Source organism: Falco biarmicus, chromosome 6 (genome assembly GCF_023638135.1).
Source record: "Falco biarmicus isolate bFalBia1 chromosome 6, bFalBia1.pri, whole genome shotgun sequence".
Classification (NCBI taxonomy): domain Eukaryota; kingdom Metazoa; phylum Chordata; class Aves; order Falconiformes; family Falconidae; genus Falco; species Falco biarmicus.
The window spans coordinates 11,933,218-11,956,100 of NC_079293.1; the positions used below are offsets into that span (position 1 = coordinate 11,933,218).

At 36.2% G+C, this 22,883-nt stretch overlaps 1 protein-coding gene across 48 annotated transcripts in view; it reads right to left on the reverse strand.

The window, feature by feature from the left end:
• Positions 1–22,883, reverse strand: part of RIMS1 (regulating synaptic membrane exocytosis 1) — a 335,801-nt gene that overhangs the window by 38,155 nt on the left and 274,763 nt on the right. For 36 of the 48 annotated variants that reach the window (XM_056342347.1, XM_056342344.1, XM_056342365.1 and 33 more), the window contains one exon: positions 5,794–6,026. The exons of 10 other annotated variants lie outside the window; for them this stretch is intronic. In XM_056342347.1, coding sequence (XP_056198322.1) covers positions 5,794–6,026 — 233 coding nt within the window. Of the gene's footprint in view, positions 1–4,881; positions 4,978–5,793; positions 6,027–11,373; positions 11,695–22,883 lie in introns of those variants that run through there. 2 more of the 48 variants (XM_056342390.1, XM_056342391.1) reach the window with 2 other exon arrangements.

Sequence of the window (22,883 nt, forward strand, 5' to 3'; positions counted from 1 at the left end):
GCAGGGAGAAGCCTGGCCACTGCAAGAAAAGGTTGTCATGACCCTTGTAAAAAAGTAACAAAAGTATGGAAAGAAGCAACAGCCTTCTTAAGAAAGACGATGAACAACCCCTCTTTATCCCAAAGGCCTCCACCCTCCAGTATATTTTATTTCTGGTTTAGTATCTGCTTTATCTGTCCATACTATCCAGACCTATATGAAATCTCTTGTTGAATCATAAAATCAGTACAAGGATGGACAGAAAATTATCCCTGCTGGCATTACGAAACAAAGACGGCAAAAATGAAACACTGAGTATTTTTTTTCCTAGCAGTGTCTGATCTGAAATGATGTAGCTCCGAGCCTGGAAGACTGCTTTACTCTGCTGAATTTCCATGTTTCGCAGGCAGTGTTGTTTTTACTACAGCATAGTGGTGCTTGCTAAGAGTCATTAAGTACCTCCAGTGACCCATCATATTCTCCACCACTAGAGGACATTTTATGTAATGATGGGGTTGTCTCTTCTGAACATTTACTTCAGTTATCCAACAAACCCATGAAAGTCTCCTTAAGAATAGTCTTAGAAGGTGAAATGTGGGGCAGTCAACCAGATGAAGTGTTCTTAAAGCTAGAGTGAGCACACAAAAGGAGCAGAGCTATACTGTGGAGTACAAGATTATCAGGACTTCATGGCTCAGTGACAATTTCCTCACTTCGGGATCTTTTCTGAAATTGAAAATTTGGAATTTAATTCAAAACAACATACAGAGAGCCATTTCTTTAACAAGGAAATTACAGGAAATATACTGTAGCAGGGAATTCCATGTGAGGATGTGCAATTTTTACAGAAGGAAATATGTCATAAGATTTTCCTGTGGTTTTGCTCAGGTTGCCAGTTACTTCCTGAGTGAAGCAGTCAGACACTTAAAGATTCCTTCCAAGTATCCGGTCAACAGATGCGCATGAGTGAAGAGTCTTTTTTCACTCTCTTTTCACCTTGTGACAATACTTTATTTTAGTCCACTTCATGGTATATAACCCCCCTCTGAAATGTTAATGCCTATGGCTTTAATTCAAGTTGTTGATGTAAAGCTTCATGAAAAGGAGATGGACAGCAAATAACAGGTTCTTATGTAGAAATATTTCATTGTGGTTGATACCATAAACATGGCAAGGTATTTCCATTTAGAAAAATGACCTGATACCAATGTAACATGAGACACGACAGGCTCACCTTTCTTCCAAGCTCCTTAGCTCCCTTCTCTGCGTCTGTTCTGCTCTCATCTGTTTTGAGCCAGTAATAGGAGCAATATTCAATATGCCAGGCAAAGTCTCACCTTTATCTTATATGAGATCATTAACGTTTCTTAAGCAATGTCAATGAAAAACTAGCCAGAATACTGATGTTAATGGTCCTGAGCACTTTGGAAAATAAAAGCAGTCTCTAAGAACTCATATTCAGAAAAAACAGAGCCCCTGTCTCAAAAGGCTCACCAGTCACTTCTCTGGTAGTTTTGTTCATATTTATCTCAAAGCTGGTATTTTCACTCATTCTATCTGTACTGGTTGTCATGTTTTGCACATCTTAATTAAGTAAACACTCTCAAATTATTTTGTAATTGCTTTTAATAGAGAAGTTGGCCTCCATTAGATGTGGCTAAAGAATGAAAATCCCCTAAGTCCTTCAACCAACCACACAAAAACACAGCCAGCCACCCTGTCCATCTGCCTTAAAGAGGAAAATCTGTCTTGCTAACCCAGCAGGCAATTGCATCGGGCAGAATACATCACAGAGATGCGATACTACCAAATCTCTGATAGCAAGAGGGTGAAGATATGGTGTCAGAATAGCTGCAAAGCATAAGCACTTAAAAAGAACAGTATGCTCCTACCAGCAGATGACCTTTCTGAACCCCCATCAGCTGACCAGGGCTTAGAAAGCAAAAGGGAGGAACCCTTTCACCTTCTCAAGGCACGCCACTGCATGTACCAGGAGAACCGAGAGGGATCCATGGATGGGAATACTTCCGTCTATCCGAGATGGAGCTTTTCCTTTTCTCCAGAACTCATCTCACTGGTCATATACCCCTATCATTAGCTCCATCCACCCTGAAATGCTTTATTATGTCTCTATTTATGGTATAAATCCCTTAATAAAGCTCTTTCCTCATATGGCAGCCGTTTTATCTCTTTCAAAAGAAACCCAGAATCCCAAATCAAAATGCAGTATGATCAATACTGCCTCAGTCACTCGCTGGTCAAGAACTTACAAGAATACCTGTCGGGGAACAGAGTGTTGTATCTCAAAATCAAGACAACAGATGGTGACTTCCTATCATAATCTATTTTCCTATCATTCTCCTATGATTTTAAGTTTACTTGCTGTAATTATTTAGAAAATCTGCAGTTATATATTTATTTTCTACATATGTTTATATTTATTTACAAGAATTAGAATGATGAAGAAAACTAGAAAGGTTGATTATAACTAAAATTGTACAGAATATGCATAGAGCCATTTTCATTCTTCTATGGTCTTCCTGGGGGTTTTGCTTACTTTTTTTCCCCTTCTTCTATTCTTTTCTTCCTTTTAATTGTGATAGCATAAACAGATTTGGATTTTCATTAGGAATACTGCCATAAGATTGCAAGCTTTATTCGATGAACTATAAAATCTATTCAATTTGTGGGCACAATAAACAAACCATAGAAAGTAAGGATTTTGTTATTTCAAAGAACAGTTACTGAAAGTATTACGGAATCTTAAACATAACTGAAAGGAAGGTGTAGCAGAAACTTTTCATTGCAGATTTACATAAAAATAAAACCCGATTCTTCCACTGACAATCTTATAAGGCACATGTTCAGAATAAGTATTTTCTAACAGCACTGAACAAGGGTGCACAAAATAATGTGGTTACTTGCAAGTGGATCTTCCCCATATATGCAAAGAGGTCCACATGTGTATACACAGACACACACGTGCATTCACACACTCACACACACACACACTCCTTTTTCAATTGAAAAGAAAATCAACTCTTACACATAATGGCTACCTAGTAGCAGTTTCATACATACCACTTCTATTTTTATATAAAATTAAACCTGGGCAGTATACTAAAAGCAAGAATTATCTACAAAACTTCAAATTCAGCCCTTATAGACCATTTCTTCAAATTATAATTAAAAAAAAAAACAACAAACAAACCCAAACCCAATATGGAAGTTAATTTTACTGGTTTTGAAGACAGTAGTAAACTAGAATTTCTGACTTACGTGTTTTGCAGAAATACAGAACCTCAAATTTACAAGAAATATCTGACCTTGTATTTTATTTCTGATCTTCTATTTTGAGTTTTCAGAAACAAATAACTATATATGTCACTCATACCTGACTTATAATTATGCCAGTCATAGGAAAAAAAATAATTAACTGACCAATTCGGGAAAAACTATAGAGGATGCACATACTTTTCTGTATTTTTTGTACTTCCTTTGAAATACACACTCACGCTTTCAATTAAAGTTCATACACAGCTTCAATTTTGAAGACCCATATGCCTCCACACCAGTTTTAAAACTTCAGAACTTGAGTATTAGAACTGATTTTCACATAATCAATTTTAAGGACCTAGTTTATACTATATTGTCAAAACTCTTTTTTTCTTCTATTTTAGTTCTCAATAGTGGAGACATAATGGCACAGCACATTAAAAGGAATTAGACCCTTTCAAATTTCTCCTTCCCTCTCCTACACTACAGGAAGGAAAGAAAGTGGGTCCCTGATTTAGGGCATGTGTATTTAGTCTCCAACAATGGATTTTTTTTTTTTAAAACCTATCAAGTCTCGTGTGTATATTCTAAACAAATGCATTGATTCAATTCACTGATTTTTTAAATGTTTTAACTAAAAAATAGTGACTGACAAAACATGTCACATCTCATTTTCTCTGCTTATATCAGACAGTACTGTTTACCTGAGCCACAGTAAAGCAAGTATAATCTCAACTCTGTTTTACAATAATGAATAATATATAATCATACTTTTAATATTTGATTTTCTGTTTGAATTTCATTACAAAATTAGATGCTCTATTCCCTGCAAAATTCCTATTGTTTCAAGATTTACATCAAGCAAAATTTGGAGAACTATAGTATTGTTCTGTGAAGAATAGGAACATGTAAGTTTTAAATAGATAATGCTGAGAAGTGTTTAGAAGTCATAGTTTAGCTTTAATTTACTAACATCATCGAGAAGAGTGAGTTAGCTCTCATGCAATGCAAATCGTCCTGTTTGGTAGCCCCCTGTGCCTTTCTCTCAGGCATACAGACCTGTTCCTGGTCAGAGCTGGACTACTGAGTAAGATGGAGCAAAGATTTGCTCTGTCACAGAAATTCCTATTTCAAAGAGATTTAGAAGCTAGAAAGGAACACCATCCTGTAAACATTCTGCAAAATACTTAAAATATTTTGCTCTTTATAGTAAGTGGAGTAAAACATCAACCTAAAACCCTTTCTATAATACAACACCACTTCTTATTACTTTAAGAGCATGCCACTGATTCTGATACAGTAAAATAACATCCTACTGTATACAACCAACCATATTCTGGTTGAATACTCAGGCAGAGTGCATATTTGAGCAACACATTATTAATTGCAATTCTGGGCTGCAAATATGCCTACTATATCTATCATCTGGTCCAACTGCATGATTATATGCTTTCTGGCATAAAATTCATAAATGAGTTGTGTAGAAAAGCATTACAATATTTTTGTTAAAACTGACCAAGCTTTACATTTGAAAGAATCACTTCTACTGCTCATCTGGCAATAAAAGAAAAACAAGGGAAAAGGGTGAGATATTTAATGATATAAATAAACAATACTGTTACTTACCTTAGTTTGGATTACCCTGACTATGTGAGAGGGATGCTGCAATAAGCATGCATTCTATGCTAGGCTGAAGCTTTTACTCTTTCCTTTCCTTCTTTTAGTGAGCAAGAACCCTCAGGGTCAGGTCCTGCTCCCACTGAAGACAAGAGCAGAAGTCTTTACCGGGGTTCAACAGAAGCAGGACAGGGACTTTACTCTCTTCTGTTTTTTTCTTTTTTTCTTTTGATCTTTTTGTATGAGCTTTTGTTCCTTCAGGCTATGCAGATATGAAGCTTTTAAGATTTCTGAAGTCACAATGAGAGTTGGAAGTCTTACATTCCTAATGAAGCATCACGTTGTTGTGTAATTTATGTGAAACCACTGACCCCAATTTGCCAGTGTTATTTTTAAAAGAAAAAAAAATATTTGATTTACTCTTGACTAAGAAATCAAAGGTAGTTTTAAAAAAAGTATTTTTTCCCACTACAGGTACAACCTTTTATCCGAGTTATGTAACAACCATTCATTTGCTCAGATTTCAATTCCCCTATTTGTACTCAACTGTTCTACTAGAAGAAACTTCGTATACATAAAAAGCTGCTCTTAGCCAAACCCTTATTCACTGCTGATACCCACATACGTCTCTTTGCATTTCCTTGCCTACCTGTAAACAAGGCTTCTAAGAGATAAAAACATTTTTCATTTATCAGGACAGAAAGTTGTTATGGCACGTATTCTAAAAGGCATTTGTATATTCTTTCTTGCAGATGTCTTACGATCAAAGGAAATGAGTATTTCAGAAATTTATTGACAGCTGGAAAATCTTTTCTCCTGAGTGGTCTATATCCATACACATGTAACACAGATGCCACAGATGAAATAATGGTGAACCACGTTTGTTGAGAGTCCTGTATCCAAAGAGTGTGTCTCACTCACCTGTTTGGCTAAGTTGAGATGTGCTTCTGCTCCTTCGAGACACTATGGCAACCACTTTGGCACTAAGGCTGGAACGCCTTTTCTTCCCACCTGTTCCAACTGTGCCGACAGCCGTGTCCGACTGACTTCCATCATTGTGCTCCAGCTTATACATCTCTCCACTCACACTTGTGCTCTTAGTGATTCTCCCTGAAGTCCCCATCCGTCTGCCTTGCATTTTAGGAGTAAATGTACTATAGTTACAAAGTAAAAACAAACATGTTAATTTGTCTGTGTAACCGTATTTCCAAAAGCCTTTTTTTTTTTAATTAGTAAATTAATTTCAAGTCTTGATACATTTTATTTTGTTCACAAATAAAAGGTTAATTTGATGCTTCTCACAATATTTATGTCCAGTGCTATAATTTGTTCCTCACTTCTTTAAAGGAAATAAATAAAACGAACATTTTTCCATGGTCTTCAGAGTGGCAGAAAGAGAGACAGGCAACAATTAAAAGTCATGTGAAGCCTTCTTGCCTATATCCCCAGAATACAGAAAGCAATAAACCAGCAATTTTAAGAACAAAGAAAATGAAACTGGGTCAAGAGAATATATGTAGGTTAATACACATATCTTATTGGCACTGTTAACCAAAGCCTTAAGGCCTAATAGATATGAATATATCATCTTCTATATTTTCACACTTCACAGAAAGAGATAATATAACATGTAGTATTTTTTAGGTCTTTGCTCTCTCACTTCTTTAAAGGTAAATGCAATAATCACAGTATGAAGAAATAATTTTGAGGCTAAAAACCCTAATAACCCAGTAGAACTTTCATTGATTGACAGACAGATGAATCCGTCAGTTCTGTTTGATTTTCTTTAGCTATCACATTGCATTTGAATGTTTCTATACAAATCTCGTTTCCGCTCCTGCACATAAAGGCTAGATAAAGTATTCAGAATCATGCTCCAGAGAACAATCTCAAATACACACAGGACATACTAATACGCGGTCCTAGCAATTCTACAACCCAGTGATGCCCTAGCTCTGATGGCAATACCAAGTTAGCCAACACTCTGCAGAGACCCAGACATTTAAGCTGCAGCCTGACTTACTTCAGATGTAGTTGTTAAATTAGCCTAGTACATGGGGAAACTCCTTGATCTTGTATTGCTGAGGAGTAGACCTACTGGCAACATATTAATTTTAGGGATTTTTTTTTTCAGTAATTCTGTATTTTGAAGAAAAATTTTGAATTTATTTGTTGAGCAACAGTCCTGCTGCCCCTCCCAGCAAGATCCATTCCCAGCAGATGTGATGGCCTGCTCTTGGCTCCCCCTCCAAAAAAAAAATAAAAATAATCAAACCAAACCAAACGAAACCACAAAAGAAAGGAGTTAGAGGCACAGGCATCTTTATGTCACAGCAAGTTTCAGACAGATAGGAAATCTTGCCAGGGAGAAGTGAAGGGGTCTGTGGGAGAAAACCTGACAACTCGTGACTTCTACTGATCTGGACCCTGCTAAAGCTCTACTCAGCCCTGTCCAAACGCAGATCCAGTAAGGTATAAAATAATGTATTCCCAAATTACGTTTTACTGACAGTTACCCTGATTTACTAATGTGTGGCCATAGGTTAAGACCAGATAAAAATAGATAATATTGTTTGAAGAACTTGAAGAAGCCCTTGAATAGACAACACTTAATAGAAAGGTCATTATCAGTCTCTGCATAGGCATTTAACTACATTCAGCGCTTAGCATCTGCTCCTGTTAAGTTTGGATAAAAAAACAGCTACCACCTTCCCATAGAACGATGGGCTGTGACGCACTGCAGTGCTCAAGGACACATTTCAGTGGACCACCTGAGGCACATTGACCTTAATACAGGTTCTCTGTTGTTCCCCACCCATCTCACTGTGACTTTAGTGATTGGCTTTTGAGTTTGCATGGCAAAAATAGAAGAACATAGGCATTTTGATGTTTCTGTGTAAAATTCCTTTGTATTTTATTGGTCGATTTTCCCCAGAACACACTCCCTCATATATATGCGAGCACTCACACATACAGACACATGTATCTAGTCAATTATTCCAGGAAGAATTTTAAATGCATTTTCTGATCATTTAAAAAAAAAACCTCAAAAAAGACCATCTTCCATAAATATGCAAGTATCAAGGAAAAGGTTTTGTGTCAGGCAAACTGGTTTTGTTCACATAAAAAATATTAAATCGCCAGAAAATGCCCTAAAATAATATGTTTCCAAAATAGAGACTGATTTTCTTGAGGGAGATAAATATAAGTTTCTTGGCTTTAATATAAATCATGTCCCTAATATAGTACAGGTGTTTAGTTCATAAGCTACATACACTGCTGTTTTTCAAAGTTGCAGTGATTACTAAATGGTATTTTTATTGTGGCTCACAGAATGCAAAAACCTCAGATTTACAAAATAACTAACTTAGCAGCTACTTTTGTTTTGAGTAACACAGATTTATTTCTTTACCTCTCCACAAACACTGTAATGAAAAAATATGAATTGCGATTGCCACATAGGAGTCATTATTCTTCAAAGAGAAAATTAATTTTAAAAAGCAGTGATGAACATCTCAAAATTCATGCTGAAACTTCTGATAAAAGTATTTTTCTACAATTTGAGAAGATTTAGTGAGGTTTATCTTCCTTAATTTTGGGGCTTGATATTGGTCCATAGCTCTAGCACAGAATTCTGGCTATGGACAGAGAATGCTAGGAAACGTTTTCTCTTTTAGAATAAGTAATGTTACTAATTTGCGCAGTTATGAAAACCTTAAAACTAGAGATCAAATTTATCAAAAGTGTGATAATCCTGTCTGAATATGCAATCAACCTGTATCATTAGCTTGGAGTGCTATTATACAGTCCCTATATTCAAACAGAAACTTAGATCCCTAATTCAGTGCATCGGGGCTTCCCAACGTCATTCCGACACTGGCCAGTTTCTGATGTTGAGTCCCTCCTCCTCCTCTGCTGAGGGAACAAGGCCCCACAGTCATGACTACTGGGTGGCAGAAGGCACCACCACTGACTGGTTTGCTTCTCTGAAGGAGGAGATGCTTTGCCATTTCAAGCAGAAGGCAGACCAAAAGTATAGTCGATACTTGGAAAGGGTGGAATCATGCAGGTCTCATTTTCAGGGGTTCTACTTTCTACTTTGATTAGACATGGACAATTCTTTTCCACATGGATAATTCCTTTCCACCAGTGCTTGGAATTGTGTTTCAGTGACTATTTCTGCAATGCTCATTATGCCCCCTACTTAAAGCTTTCTGTAGTTATTTTGTTCCCTTTTTGAGCCACGGATTTGTTGTCAATTCTGGAACTCTTGTTTCTGCATCAATACTTTAGTAAGAGGCGAAAGAAACTGAAAATACTTTTGAGAGCATCTGTTGACATTTGAGCTATATTGACATGTGCTTTGCTGACATATTAATCCACAAATGTATCATTTACAGCATTACAGTTTAATGGACTATAAAATCTGCCATGCAATTAAAGAAATTATTGTTTATCATACAACTGACTTCGCTGTACTGAATTTCAAGTGTTTCTGAATATGATAAATACCAATTGTACAACGTTTTTATGCCAGTCTACTTTTTTGTACAATGGAGCTGAAATGCTCTGATCTCACATTATTTAATAAGAATTTAGGAGACAAGGATGTCCATCAACTGAGAAATAAGAATTGACAGTATCATAACTTTAGGAAAATCCCATTTTCGATGTATTAAAACCCTAATTCAAGGACTATGAATACTTCCTGAATAATAGATAAATTAATTTTTCCAAGACCCAGACAAATATAAATTTTCATTCTCTGTGAAGGGTAGAGGGAATCAGAAGATTTACCTTAATAAAAGAAAGACTGAGATATTTGGCATTCAGATTAATCTTGTACTTGGTTTTACCTTGCAGATATAAAGTCCTGCTTTCCTAGGAAATATGTTCTAGTGTACTTCTAGTACAAAATAGCTATTAGTTTGCTAGAAACAGGCTTAATGGGATAGGACCAAGGATCAAATCCGACAGTTTACAGCTGTCCAATACTTCCCCTTGTCATCACTAGGCAAACAGATTAAGATTCCTTTGCGTTCATCTAATCCCTGGGCTAGTTTATTATTTTACATTAATTGGAACAGTATTAAAATAATGGGCATTTTAAATTCAATCTTCTTATACAATCTAATCGAGTACCCTTAGAACACTGTATTTTTCCATTCCATTAATGGCTATCACTTGGAGAAATAGCTCCTAGCTCACACTGTTACTTTCTTCAATATGGTTCGAGTTTAATTTATGAAGCACACAGAAGCAAAAGACCTGCATGAATTTACATATATCCTTTTGCACTTAACCCTTCTGATAATAACATACCTAAAATTTTATTTTCCTTTAGTGGACTTGCTGGGATAAGTGACACATCCATTTAAATGCAGACACAAGTTTTTGCAGGCCTCTGGCTAAAATCACTAAATTCTTGTTATATTGCTGATTCAAACCTAGTTACCATAACACAATAAATGAATACTGTTTTCAGTAGCAGAATAACTAAGAATAAAATAGTTATCAGTATACTCCATTTAGTTCTTGAAATTATGAATGAAATAATTTACTACATTTTTATTTAAAATTGTTTAACCATCTTTAGCAATTCTTTCAATGACTAGTTCAGCAAAAACCATACATTATTTCTAATTATTGCCATAATAACATCATCAACATGTATATTAAGAATAGGTACAGACAATCTATCTGTGCCTTTGTTTTACTTCACAGATATTTAGCATGGAAAAAGTCACTTACTTTTTAATTTATTATTTTTTTTAATTGAAGTAAACCACTAAAGAAAAACCCCTTTGACCCCAGCAAGATCTGAGGTACATCCCCAGCCCAAGCTCCCCAGAGCTGTCCTTCAGCACTGGGGTCACTCCCTACCCCCCAGCTCCCCTGTCAGCTGGGAAGACTCTGCTCCCCCTACCAGGGGAAAAACACTTCCATTTTCCTGCCAAAATTTATGCAGTTGAGATAGATCCTATCTAAAGGGGTATCTGTACTACACAAGGCAAAATCAAGACTGCATTTACACTTCAGCCATCAGAGCTGTGAAAGAAAGCAGTACTTTCAGTTTTGCAGGTTGCCTGAAAGTTGTACTGTGAGAACAAAGAATGAACTATCAAGATAAAAAACTTAAAGAGTAGTTTCAGTTACAAGCTGCCCTGAGGTAAATTCTGTAAAATGAACACACTACAAGGACATTATGGATTATAGTTGCTTATATTAAACTATAGCATACACAACTATATAGAACTGCAACAAAGCCAATTACATGTATTAAATCATGGTATATCTCTCTACATACAGATATTGAATACATACATTCAAGATGCAGAAAATCATACTGAACAAATTATTTGGATTAAGAAAATTAGTATATAGATATACACTCAGCATTTCTCAGTAACTACATCAAATATCTGCCAATAGTACACATCACCTGAAAAAGAAAGATAGTAAGACACAGGAAGCTAGAACAAACTTTGTTCATAAACTCACCTATATAATATCTGGAAGTATATCCTTTTAGGGTAAAAAGCATTAAGCAATTAGCCATTGCTAAAATTACAGTATTTACTTCATTCTCTTAGACTTACTGATGATTTATAAAAAAATACTTTAGGTATTTATTTTCATGATTGCTCATTTTTACTCCATCCATTTTTCCAATAATGCAAGCCACAGGTAAATAAGCAATCCCCTCAATTCCTTGCCGTATAGACGATATTTTAATATAAGTTCTTTCCACACCGTTGAAGTAACTTGAATCTTTTGACAGAATCCCTGAGCTTCACCAGCACGAGCTAGTAAGCTTCCTTTCTCCTCTGCTGAATGCAGAATCACGTACTAATTCATAGCCTCTATGGCACCCTTTTGCAATGAGGTAGCTCATGAATACTAATAACCTCCTAAACGTGTAATAGTTGTGGACCAAAGGGAAGATGAGCACTGCTTTATAATGAGAAACATTACATTTCTAAAAATAAACTGTCTTGTTACTAGTATTATATGAAACATAATTCATAAATCCAAACTCTAAATTACCTGTCCACAAATTGCTGTCAGTCTTAGAATATATAGCTATACTTACATATGATATATAACATTTGTTTCAAGATCAATTAGTGTACTATTTATGGTATTTCATAAATTAACTCGAACAAGGTGTTTTACAAACCACGGGACAAACTCATATCCTATATTAAAATTCTCTCTAGCTAGTCAAGAGACTTTTTTAGATCATGAAGAAGTTAGTTGATTCAATGAAATTGTTATTTTGTACAGTCTGTACCAACTGGAAATACATATTAATTTAACACACACATTGATCATGTATTAAATCCACGAAATAGTTATTAGAACCAGAAAAAAACTTGCTTCTCCTGTAAAGTCACCATATTAGAGTTCTATTGGTGTATTAAGATAATGGAAATCCAGTAATTCTTGTAAAGTATATCTGTTCTTTACAATATTCTTATATTGTAAAGAAGTGCTACTCAGTGACACAGATACTGCCTCTGGAATGACAGAGTCCCAGCCCCATTGTGTTCAACGTGTAAACCCTCATCGAGGCAAGGGTTGGGGAAGGCTTCATTACAGAAGTCTCCTCTGGGAGTTTAACTGGTTAACATCCTTCTTTGGAAGACCAGGAAATTTCCATGCTGGAATATAGTATCAGAATGTGTTTTGTGAAAATGCCTTTCTCAGTAACACACTGACATGTGAATTGTGCAAGTTTCACAGGTCTGACAGATTTCTAATTTTTAAACGCGTAAAATTCCATGAAATAAAAGAATAACAATTCAGAAAGTAAGTCTGAATGTTAGAAAAGATAAGCAGATTTTAACTGTTTTCCAAAGCACTTCATCAAGTTGATCTATATTCTCTGAAACAAGCACAACAATCGTCTCTGTATGCGGGAGCCCGTGTGTCTGCCTGCACGTACCCATGGCGCTGTCAGCCTGAAGCCAACTAATCACAAGAATCACAAAATGAAACCAACACAAAAGCAGTTAGCTACTGCAGGGGTGCTGCTCAGGGTTAAGGATCAGTATTAATGCTGATGCAGGCAGGCTAATGGAAATCAAAGGACAAACAGGTCAAATGACCCCAACTTGACTGCAAATAGCCACGTATATATCAAGTTCAACTGTACCAAACATGGCAAGCACGTAAATGTTAAACAGGTATTAAGGAAATAGGTATTGGGCAGCGTGTGTATGACAAATACAAAAATGTGGAGATTTTTATGCTCACCACTGAATAGAGAAAGCCTTCTTCAGTAAAAAGAAAGCTGAATTAATCAGTTTTTCTGCCTTTATAATGTTCAGCAATAACATATTATTATTCCTGTTACAACAAGTTGCATTGCATTTTTCCCTCCAAAGCATGAGGTACTGAAGCACCTGTGATCTCACTGCTCTTCAAGTAAAAAGGCTACATCATCAGTATGGGATAGATTGCTCATTGCTCCCTTACAAAAGTAACGGCAACAGGATATAGCCACAAAATAGAGAATGGAGGAGGAAAATCTGAAAGGCTAAACTGGAAGGAGAGGACTAACAAAGACAATACAGAAAACATTTTTAAAAAGATAAATCCAGATGAAGAAAAAACAAGTGAGAGCTGCTTTGAGGTCTCGGCCATGGCTAAAACTATTTTCCTACATTTCTCCATTCTAAAAATAACATGTACTGCCTGTTAAAAATGTTAGTGTAATGTTCCTGTAATAAAAGTTTATGAATTATACTTCATCTTAATCAATGGCAATAACTAAATGAAAAAACCAATTAAAATTACTTTTCAAGCTTTTTCAGATCATAAGAAAGGCTGCTGGTAACGTGATGGTTTCTTTGAAAGGGGACACATAATTAGATAATTAGAAATGCACAAGCAATGCTCCATTTTTCACGTACAGATGTTCTGAATGGATTAAAGACTCCATCTCCCTCCCTCTCTGACAGACACATAAAGCAGTTTATAATGATGGATTTGAAAAAAATAATTATCTTTAGATAATGAATAATTAGAACATTAATTACTCTGGCTTCACCTTGGTTTTCTACATAAATGACCTCAGAACCAGAAGTTTCCATCTGTAATATACTGTTTGGGGGTAGAAAGGATACATCATATTTTTAAGCAGCTTAGCTTAACTGCTTTCATGTATTGCCTCCACAACAAAATTTGTGGGATATTGCTCTTGATTTCCCCCCCAGAAAGCAAGAGTTTTGACTCAGGTCACATCAGTGAGCTTGCCTGTGCCCCAAGAGAGATCACCCAAGAAGCAATATTAATTAAATCACCATGCACGTTCAATATATTTCTCTCTAATGAAGCTGGGAAGTGCACTAGTTCATGGAACGGTTTTGGTGTTTGATTTTGAACTGCAGTGATCTGGGCAATCAGAGACAAAAGTAGGATTGCTGATTTACTTCAAGCATTGCGGTGGATGCTTATACTGTGGAGAATTTAGATGCAAAATGCCGGTCAATTACAAAGTTTCTGGCTTGCCTGTTAGTTACATCTATTCTTCAAATTTGTCAAACATTAAAACTTCAGGTAGGAATCTTCCATGCCTTTTTTCTGCCCAAGGTTTAATTTATTCTTTTATTTATTCTAAGTTCCAGCTGAAATACCATGAGAGATTGTCTGGTCCTTTTAAAGAAATTAAAAAGAAAAAAAAAATCCATATTGTACTGTTGCACAATAAATTAATAAATTCACTTGCTTTGAGAAGTACTTATGGATGGCTGGTGCCTGACTGAAAGATGACAATGAGGTGATCCTTCTATTAGAGCACAAACTGTTTTCTGTTCTTTTGAGTATCCGTAAATCTGTTAAAACAACATCTTTAAGTCATAACTCCCATATTAAGAGACTTTAAAGAGATCAACAGTTAGATACCAGGAGACTTTCTATTACAAAGTGGCACTGCACTCACTCACAGCTCCTACTGCTAAATAGATTGGATATTTCCTGAATATTACTTTTTCACCTCAAGTCTAGAGCCAGAAAACCAGTATTTGCCAGGAATTGCACCTCTTGGCTACCCTGGATCTGAGAAAGTTAGCTGGACTGCCCAGGATGCGGGGAGGTTGCATCTTCTCTGTTGGCCGTCAGGCATGACCCAAGACAAAGTCATCTGACTGGAGTGCAAAAAAGTGAGGTGGACAATAATCCCTGGAAGGAAGGAAACTGGTTCATGGTGATACTGAATTAGGAAGAGAATAAGAAAACTTGGGGAACAAGTTCTTTTCATCGCTCATTCTGAAGACAAAATTGTTCCTAAGAATTCCTGAGACTGAACGAAAGCCTTTCCAACATGCCATCACAAGTATTTATTATATTATAACCCCCCCCAATGAGATGGTCAGTTTGTATTTTGTAGCAACAAAACAGTCACCATCCTCTCACTTTTGCAGAAAAAGTACACTTTTTCCATGTGTCATTTACCCCATTTTGCACGGTGAATGTGCAAATCATATAAACTTGTCATCTTTCACTATGTAACTGGGTTAAACAAACCAGAATGTTAAAGAATTAAGTATGTTTTTTGCTCTGACGATTGAATCCATAGCATCAAGCCAGAATAAACTCACATGCAACAGGCAGCATATGATCACCAATGAATACATGTTTGAAATGACTTGTCAAACGTCACACAAAACCTATGGGGCTGCGACCCAAAGAGATTCATTTCCCAGAGCAGTAACTAAATGAGCCAGACGACCATCCTTTCTCTTCCTACGATTCCCTCCTCAATTTAGCTTCTCTAAACAAGTTCTAGCTTCTCTAACAGAGAGAATCTGAGTTTTAAAGATGACCAACTCTTTCTGCGCGCCACCTTCATTTGTCCCTGACCCATACCATGCACTGATTGAGGCAATTTCCACAGAGAGAAATCTGAGACTAATTAAATGAGTATGCTTACATACAAAAAGGCCACGTTTACACAGGCAGCCTCAGTTCTAGTGTTTCCTATCTTTCAGCACTTAGCTTTGCACTCCTCATATTCTTCTAACTTAAATTTTGTGAAAGTTTTCTTTAGTAAGCATTCTGTATATTGCATAAATTCAGATTTAGTGCTTCATGTCATGAAAAACATTCACATGTAAGCAGTAGAACTATACTGGAATATAGTAATATAATAACTAGTGGAGTATTTTATTCATACATGCAAGCTGCTGTTATTTTTCTCCTGATTTTTTAAAAATATAAACATCAATCTAAATGCTATGCAATGTTGGCCTTTTCCTTCCATTTTAGGCTACATTCTTAATCAGGTGATTTTTTATAAAAACACATTTTATTCCAATATATCAAGAACTGACGAGTGAACAGCCATAAATTTAACAAACCAGAACTTTTAAGTTTTTCCTTCCTGTTTTCAGTTGAGGTATTGTAAAATGAAGGGTTTTGGTGATTATAAATTTATTCTGACAGCTGTTCAAGCCAATTTACTGGTCATTCTTCCATTTCTGGTCATTATGAATTTCAGAGACTTTACTGAATTGCTTAGTCAGGCAAACTTTGTTAAAATTGTAGTTTTCTGACTTTCTACATCTAAGTAATTTTTATTGATGACATTAAACATACCTTCACTATTCTGTCTGAACTCTGATAAATTTACTGTACTTGAATTTCTCTTCCAGCTACTCATAAGTAATGTTATTTGGAGGCACGGAGACTAACCGTAAAATCACAGAGTAATGCAAAAGATCACTCTCAGATCAACGATATACTATATACACTCTTCCAGCACTTGTTCAAAAGGAAAGAGTCTATATGGTAACTGCTCTGTGGAGACACTTGCAATACAAATACATGATGCAACACAGGGACCAAAAGCTTCCTGTAAACAAACTTAGCTCTGGAGTGAGAAGCCACAGAGCTGCACTTAGATGGTGTTGTGCCCATCCTCACAAGCCCTGAAAGCCAGGACTCCTGGTCCAGGTATAGCAAGTTGCTGACTTGAGATAATATGCCGGGATAAAGTTGTATATGAATAGCTGTTTATGCACCACATGACTAAACCAGGCACTCCAGAAAGGGAATCAAACTGCAAAATAGAGACCAATACTTCCAGATACTATAGCAGGGAATATCCAGAAGCAGGGATATGTCCAGAATAAGCAGCATGATGGTACCGCAGTGCCAGAGTTGGTGGAAGGAACCCTTTTCTTCCCAAGATTTCTAACCGAGTTTCTTACGCTGTGTTATGGTTTGGATAACCTGTCCTGAGCTATATATTTTTAGCTTTCTTAAACTCTGACCAACTCACAATGTGATAGCTTCTCTATTGCCAATAGAAGATCATTTAGATCAGGAAGAATTTTACAACCATACTCCCTATTCAGACAGCTGGGAATGCAGATGAGACAACTGCATCTTAAAGAAAGCTGCCCAATGCTGAAAAGGTTCCCAGAGTGGTTTTATCCCTATAGCTTTGCCCAGAAGTCTTGCTTAGGCTTTTTGCTGCATAAATACTCCTTCTTTACAAGAATGAACACTATTGCCATCCTGAAGTTTGAAAAAGATGCTCCTTCATTTGTCAGATCTGATGAAAGCTAGAACAAAATTGTCCACATTTGTGAAGGTCTTTGCTAACCCTGCTAGGGAATCTGCATTAGCCACAAGTTGCATTTTGCACTATATTTAAATTGTATTCTCTTTCAAGACAATTTGGCTTGCACTGTTTGGTGTCATATCCATATCTCTCCATTTTAAATTGTTGTATTTTAAGCAAAGTAGCAGTCACATCACTACTACTCAACACAGTTACACTGAAGACTGACAGGTTTTCCATTAGCTTGAACTTTTGGTCTGTGTAAAAAATTGAAGAGCAGTGTAATAATTTTAAAGACTTCTCTGTCTTGCCAAGTATCAATTGCCCCTCTGGGGGAAAGCCAAATAAAGGTATCAGTTTGTTAAGCACACAAAACAGTCAAACTGCCAGCTTGCAAATAGAAAGGATAAACCCAGATTTAAAATGTTACCATTACACTCATGCTTTCCAGAGCATAATGTCCTAAATAATCATAAAAAATCTACTAATGCTTGTAAAAACTTATCACTATCTTGAGTATAGACTTATTAAAATATTTTGAAGTGCTATTTATCATACTGTTCTCTGAAATTCAGATTACTTTTTGGCTTATAAACTTCCAATGCAGAAAAAAGGCAAAAATTAGTGAACTTCATTTTTTAACTCAGAGATGAAATTTCTGAGCTTTTAGTCTTGTTTCCTGTGTTCCTTACGCAATCCTTACAGCTTCTGTCACTTGTTCCCCTACTGGCTCATGGTGGTGAATTTCAGCCAGAACTGATCCATTGAGAAGGAGTTGAACATACCAAGGTTTTACAAGTTAAGTCTGATAACTAGACGGATAAGAGATACATTAAATAAGGTGCCTTGCTGAAGAAAAGCTGTTATATGATCTCAGTATTTATCTGTTCTCTTCGGCCTGCCAGCTGGACACTCTGGGTAGGGGAAGATCATGGAGACACAATGGAGGAGGCAGGTGACTGCAGTGTGGGCTGCTAGGTTGTGACACTCCACTAACTGAGTTTTTCCAAAACACCTTGTACACATGGTCTTTTCACTGCAATAAATATTTAATATTTGAGTTGAGTTTGAGTAATTATTTTTTTTTATCAATCCTCCATGTTTTAGTTAATACTTATATATCTTTTGTGAGCACAGCACTAATGCAAATGTATCAGGGACACACACATGTATTTATGGATGCAACACACAGTGCAAATGAGCATACTAAAGGAAGTAAGAAAGCCTACATCAAAAAAAACAATTGCATCTAGTACCCACTGTTGATGATCTTGATTTCACCTCAGTTTATTTTTGCAGTAGGACTTTGATTAACAACTAAGGAGTAGATAAGTTTCATTGATGATTTTAAAGCATCCTATGCTTTGAAAAATACTGCTTCTTATAACAGTACTCCATATGCCACTCTCTGCATCATTAATATCGAGATGCTCTTTGGATTGAATAAACCCTCACACCAGTCGCATAGTAAAATTTTAATTGCAACATTGTATTTTTAAATAAAGACTTTGCAATGGAAAATTCCAAGATGAAAAGAAAACTTTTGAAAACACAGCCGACATCTGGCTGTAACTCCAGTGAGGGCTTTTATTGTTTATTTTTAATAGTAAGACCCATGGAAAGTCTTCAGTCTGTCAGCAGCAGCACTGGCTATATTATGGATACTCCCATTCTAGTATGGGAGGGAAGTTGTTCTCCATTGCAATATCAAATAATTAATCTCACTCAGTATTTACACATAGAACTATAAACCACTGAAGCCACTGTACAACAAATGTTGCTTACTGCATCATATAAGAAAAATCAATCTCTACTTAGTGACCCTATAGTCTTGTGAGTCTTGTTTAGAGCAGAAACCTTCACTATAAAGAAAAAGTCATAGACAAGTAAATTATCAGCAATATAATTAGTGTCATAAATATGTAAGTTGTCTTCTGGTACTTATAACAGTTTTTTTATATCAAACTGGAATTCCACTACTGTTTCAGTCATGATGAACAAAAGCTAAAGCAGTATAATATCTTAGTTCTAACACTAACTTTAATAGCTTGTATTTAAAAATGAAAAATAAATAATTGTAATAGCTTGCTAGTACAAGTGCTGAGAGAGTCTAATTCCTGAAGCTAATGGGAATGGAAAAATGCTTGGCAATTCAATGCAAATGCTCAATGCAATGCGGAAGTCCAGCCAGCCAGAATAAAACTTACAAACAAGTACTTCAACATTGTGATTCAGCAAAGTGCTGTCACACACTTGAATCTTTTTCTTTCCAGCAAAGCACACGTGGCACAGAACAAGCTATGTACTTCACTAACGTGACTATAAATCACTAATCACAACGTCACAGGCTGTGGGAAGTGCTCATTCATCATTTACGGAAACCATCTGATACGTCTTGCACATGTAGTCTGTAGCTCACTACCCTTCCCTTTACTGCTGCTTGTTACTCTTGGGCAAAAGAAAAAGATATTATTCATCGCCCTATTTATTCTCCCCTTCCCATGCACAACTAAGCTTGCTGATACGAAGATAATGCTTCAAATGCTCAATTTCTTGCAAATTCCCCCTTAAATATCCATCTTAGTACACACGTCAACATGACAAAAGCAAACAGTATGAAGAGAGACCTCCCAAAAATCAGACCACTGTGCTCTGCTGGCTATCCCTTGGTGATGTTCACTGTCAATATCTAAGTGATTATTTAAACAATTTGAGATCCCAGTTCACCAGGGAATCCTAGCAATTTGAGCTCTGTAATAGTGCCTTGAAACAAAACCTCCTTTTTTTCCATGAAGAGTAAGCTGGCTTCACATTAGGTCAAACTGGGCTACTACCTCATAGTGTTTCTGTATGGATGACTCTCCGAGATGGATGTCTCATCTGCCTCTGCAAAACTCTCTCCTTCCTTAGCCTAAATTCTAAGGCCCTGTGAAGTTAAACCAGAAAGAGTGTGTAAAAAAAATAATTCTATGTTTTCCTGCTCTATTAGAGGTTCTGGGTCACACATACAAAGTACAACCCTGAACTTCTGTGGAAGTTAGCTAGGCAAAAAAAGAAGAATCAAACTACAGTGAAGTGTCTCTCATATTACTTGCATTATTTTATTTCTGGGTCATGACAAAAAGTGGTGGAGAGAGTGGCTCGACACTTCCAGGGAAGAATGAAAATTAGCAATAGATTTTTCTTTATGGTGAAACAGCTTAACATAACTCCCCCTCTTGCTTAGAAGCAACAAAAATCTCCCCAACAGTCTAAGCTGAACAAGTGGACCACAGGAGTTTCTAGAAACAGAAAACCATTCAATAAATTTCATCCTGGGGAATGTGTGCATTGTCCCCACTAGCAGGAGACACATTTGGAGAAGGGCCAACAAAAGAAACAAGTAACTTTTTGTCTGATTTTAAAGAATTCAGTTCCACTCAATATATTAAGTGAGAAAGTACCTAGGTTAACAAACTTTGGCCTTTGAAAGCCAACTCGTACTAGAGGACAATAATGTAATAAGATAATAATAAAATGCAGTTGCTACACATTGAGATTAAAACCCAGATATTTAGTTCCTAGGAATTTGAGAGACATTATATACTTACAAACGTTACACAGTTTTTCAGTTACAGCTTACTGAACTGTAACTCAAAACCTAAAAGTTAATTGTGTAGGTTAAAGCGTGAGGCTTAAAATTTGATTCTGAGCTGTAATAGCTACAAAAATCAGTATGGTTTAATTATTCAGATTAGAAGAACCACTTATTTCTGATGATTTTTCTGTTATTTGTACATTTAAACACAAAATAAATACATTCTTTTATTATAAATATATGAATTATTATAATTAGTGTAGCCTAGTTATAGTATCTCATATTTCTTTCTTGGAAAGGAAGGATTCCTATTTACATAGAAGATGAAGGATTTCATACTTATGTGAGGTACAGCATAGTCACCTTAGAAAAAAATTGTACCTGAAAATTGCATGATCTATAAGTTGTCCCAAGAAAGAAATACTCAGGTCAAGAAATACTCTTCAGTCAAGCTATATTTGCAGGGAAATAATTTTAAGAAGAAATTGGGAACGCTTTCATAATTTTCACCACTACAAGGCATAAATATTAAAACTTCAGAAATGAGGACAACTTCAGTATAATCTCCCCAAAGCCTGGCCAGTTCATATTATGAACAGAAATGAGTATTTTCTCAGTGTGCACCTTTGCACTGGGGCTTTGACAGTTGATTAAAAAAAAAAATCATATTGAAGCACAGATTATGATGATCCACAGTTGGGCTGATAAATTACAGTTACAGCCATCTATAAATTTGCAAGTGCTTAGCTACTCAGCCTTTGAAGCAGATATAATATGGAAGATAAATAGTGAATGAGAACTTAGTCCAAGATTCTTTAGAAATATGTCAACCTGTAATAATCTGGAGTTAAATTACTGAAAAGGAAGGCTGATCAGATTTATATGTGAATACATATGCAGCAGAATACATATGCAGCAGAATTCATAATTTCTGGTACTTGACTAGGAAATGCAAAAGAGCTTCCACAGTGATGTTCTGAAGTGCTGCACATGGCAGAATTTAACAACAAAAGCAAGAATCACCCTTTTGAAAATGCCAATTAAGGACCACATTTTCAGCACGATGCAGACTGATAGCCACACCACTGTTTGTGGAGCTGGGGAGATTTGTAATCACTGGGATCTAGCCCTTCATATATTGCCAACACCTACTTCTGTTGAGACCCAGATGGGCATACTGCTAGAACACTGTGACCAGTGACACCTGATGGCATACAGCTAGGCATGCAAGAGGCATGCAAGTAATAAGATACATTTTTTTTTAACCTGCTTGGCAGTGCTGAAATATATATAGTATAGAAGATGAATCTACTATGTCTTCTAGTACGACACCCTGATGGGCCTTAAAATCCTAGAATGAGGAACCACCGTGCTTCCAAGTGCATGACAATGTCTCCTTTGCCAGAGAAGGATCTGGGCTGATAGCATCTTGTACAATTAGAATACTTATTTTTATACAGAGTATTAGTGGTGAAAGCTATAAAAATCAGAAACATCCAATTTGGCCTAGTATACCCAAATGGATTCCTCTCATGCTAAGCTACAGTACTGCATATTTCACTGCAAACTTGTATAGCTCAATCTTTTCTTTACATAATGTGAACTTGCCCGTACACAGGTTTGTATGAGGAACATGGGACCAAACATATGCAAGGCACAAAAAAAATCTGTAATATTCAAAACATTTTCAGGATCTTCTCCTAAGTTCAGATCATGAGTGTGGGATAATGAATACCCCACGCAAGGCCAGTCTGAATCTACCTGTGAATTTGTTTCCATTTTCCAGGTCATTTCCTTTCATTGATGAATAAACTGCAGTGTTCTGTTGTTGTTTCCACTAGTTCTGTCTGCAATATCTATAAT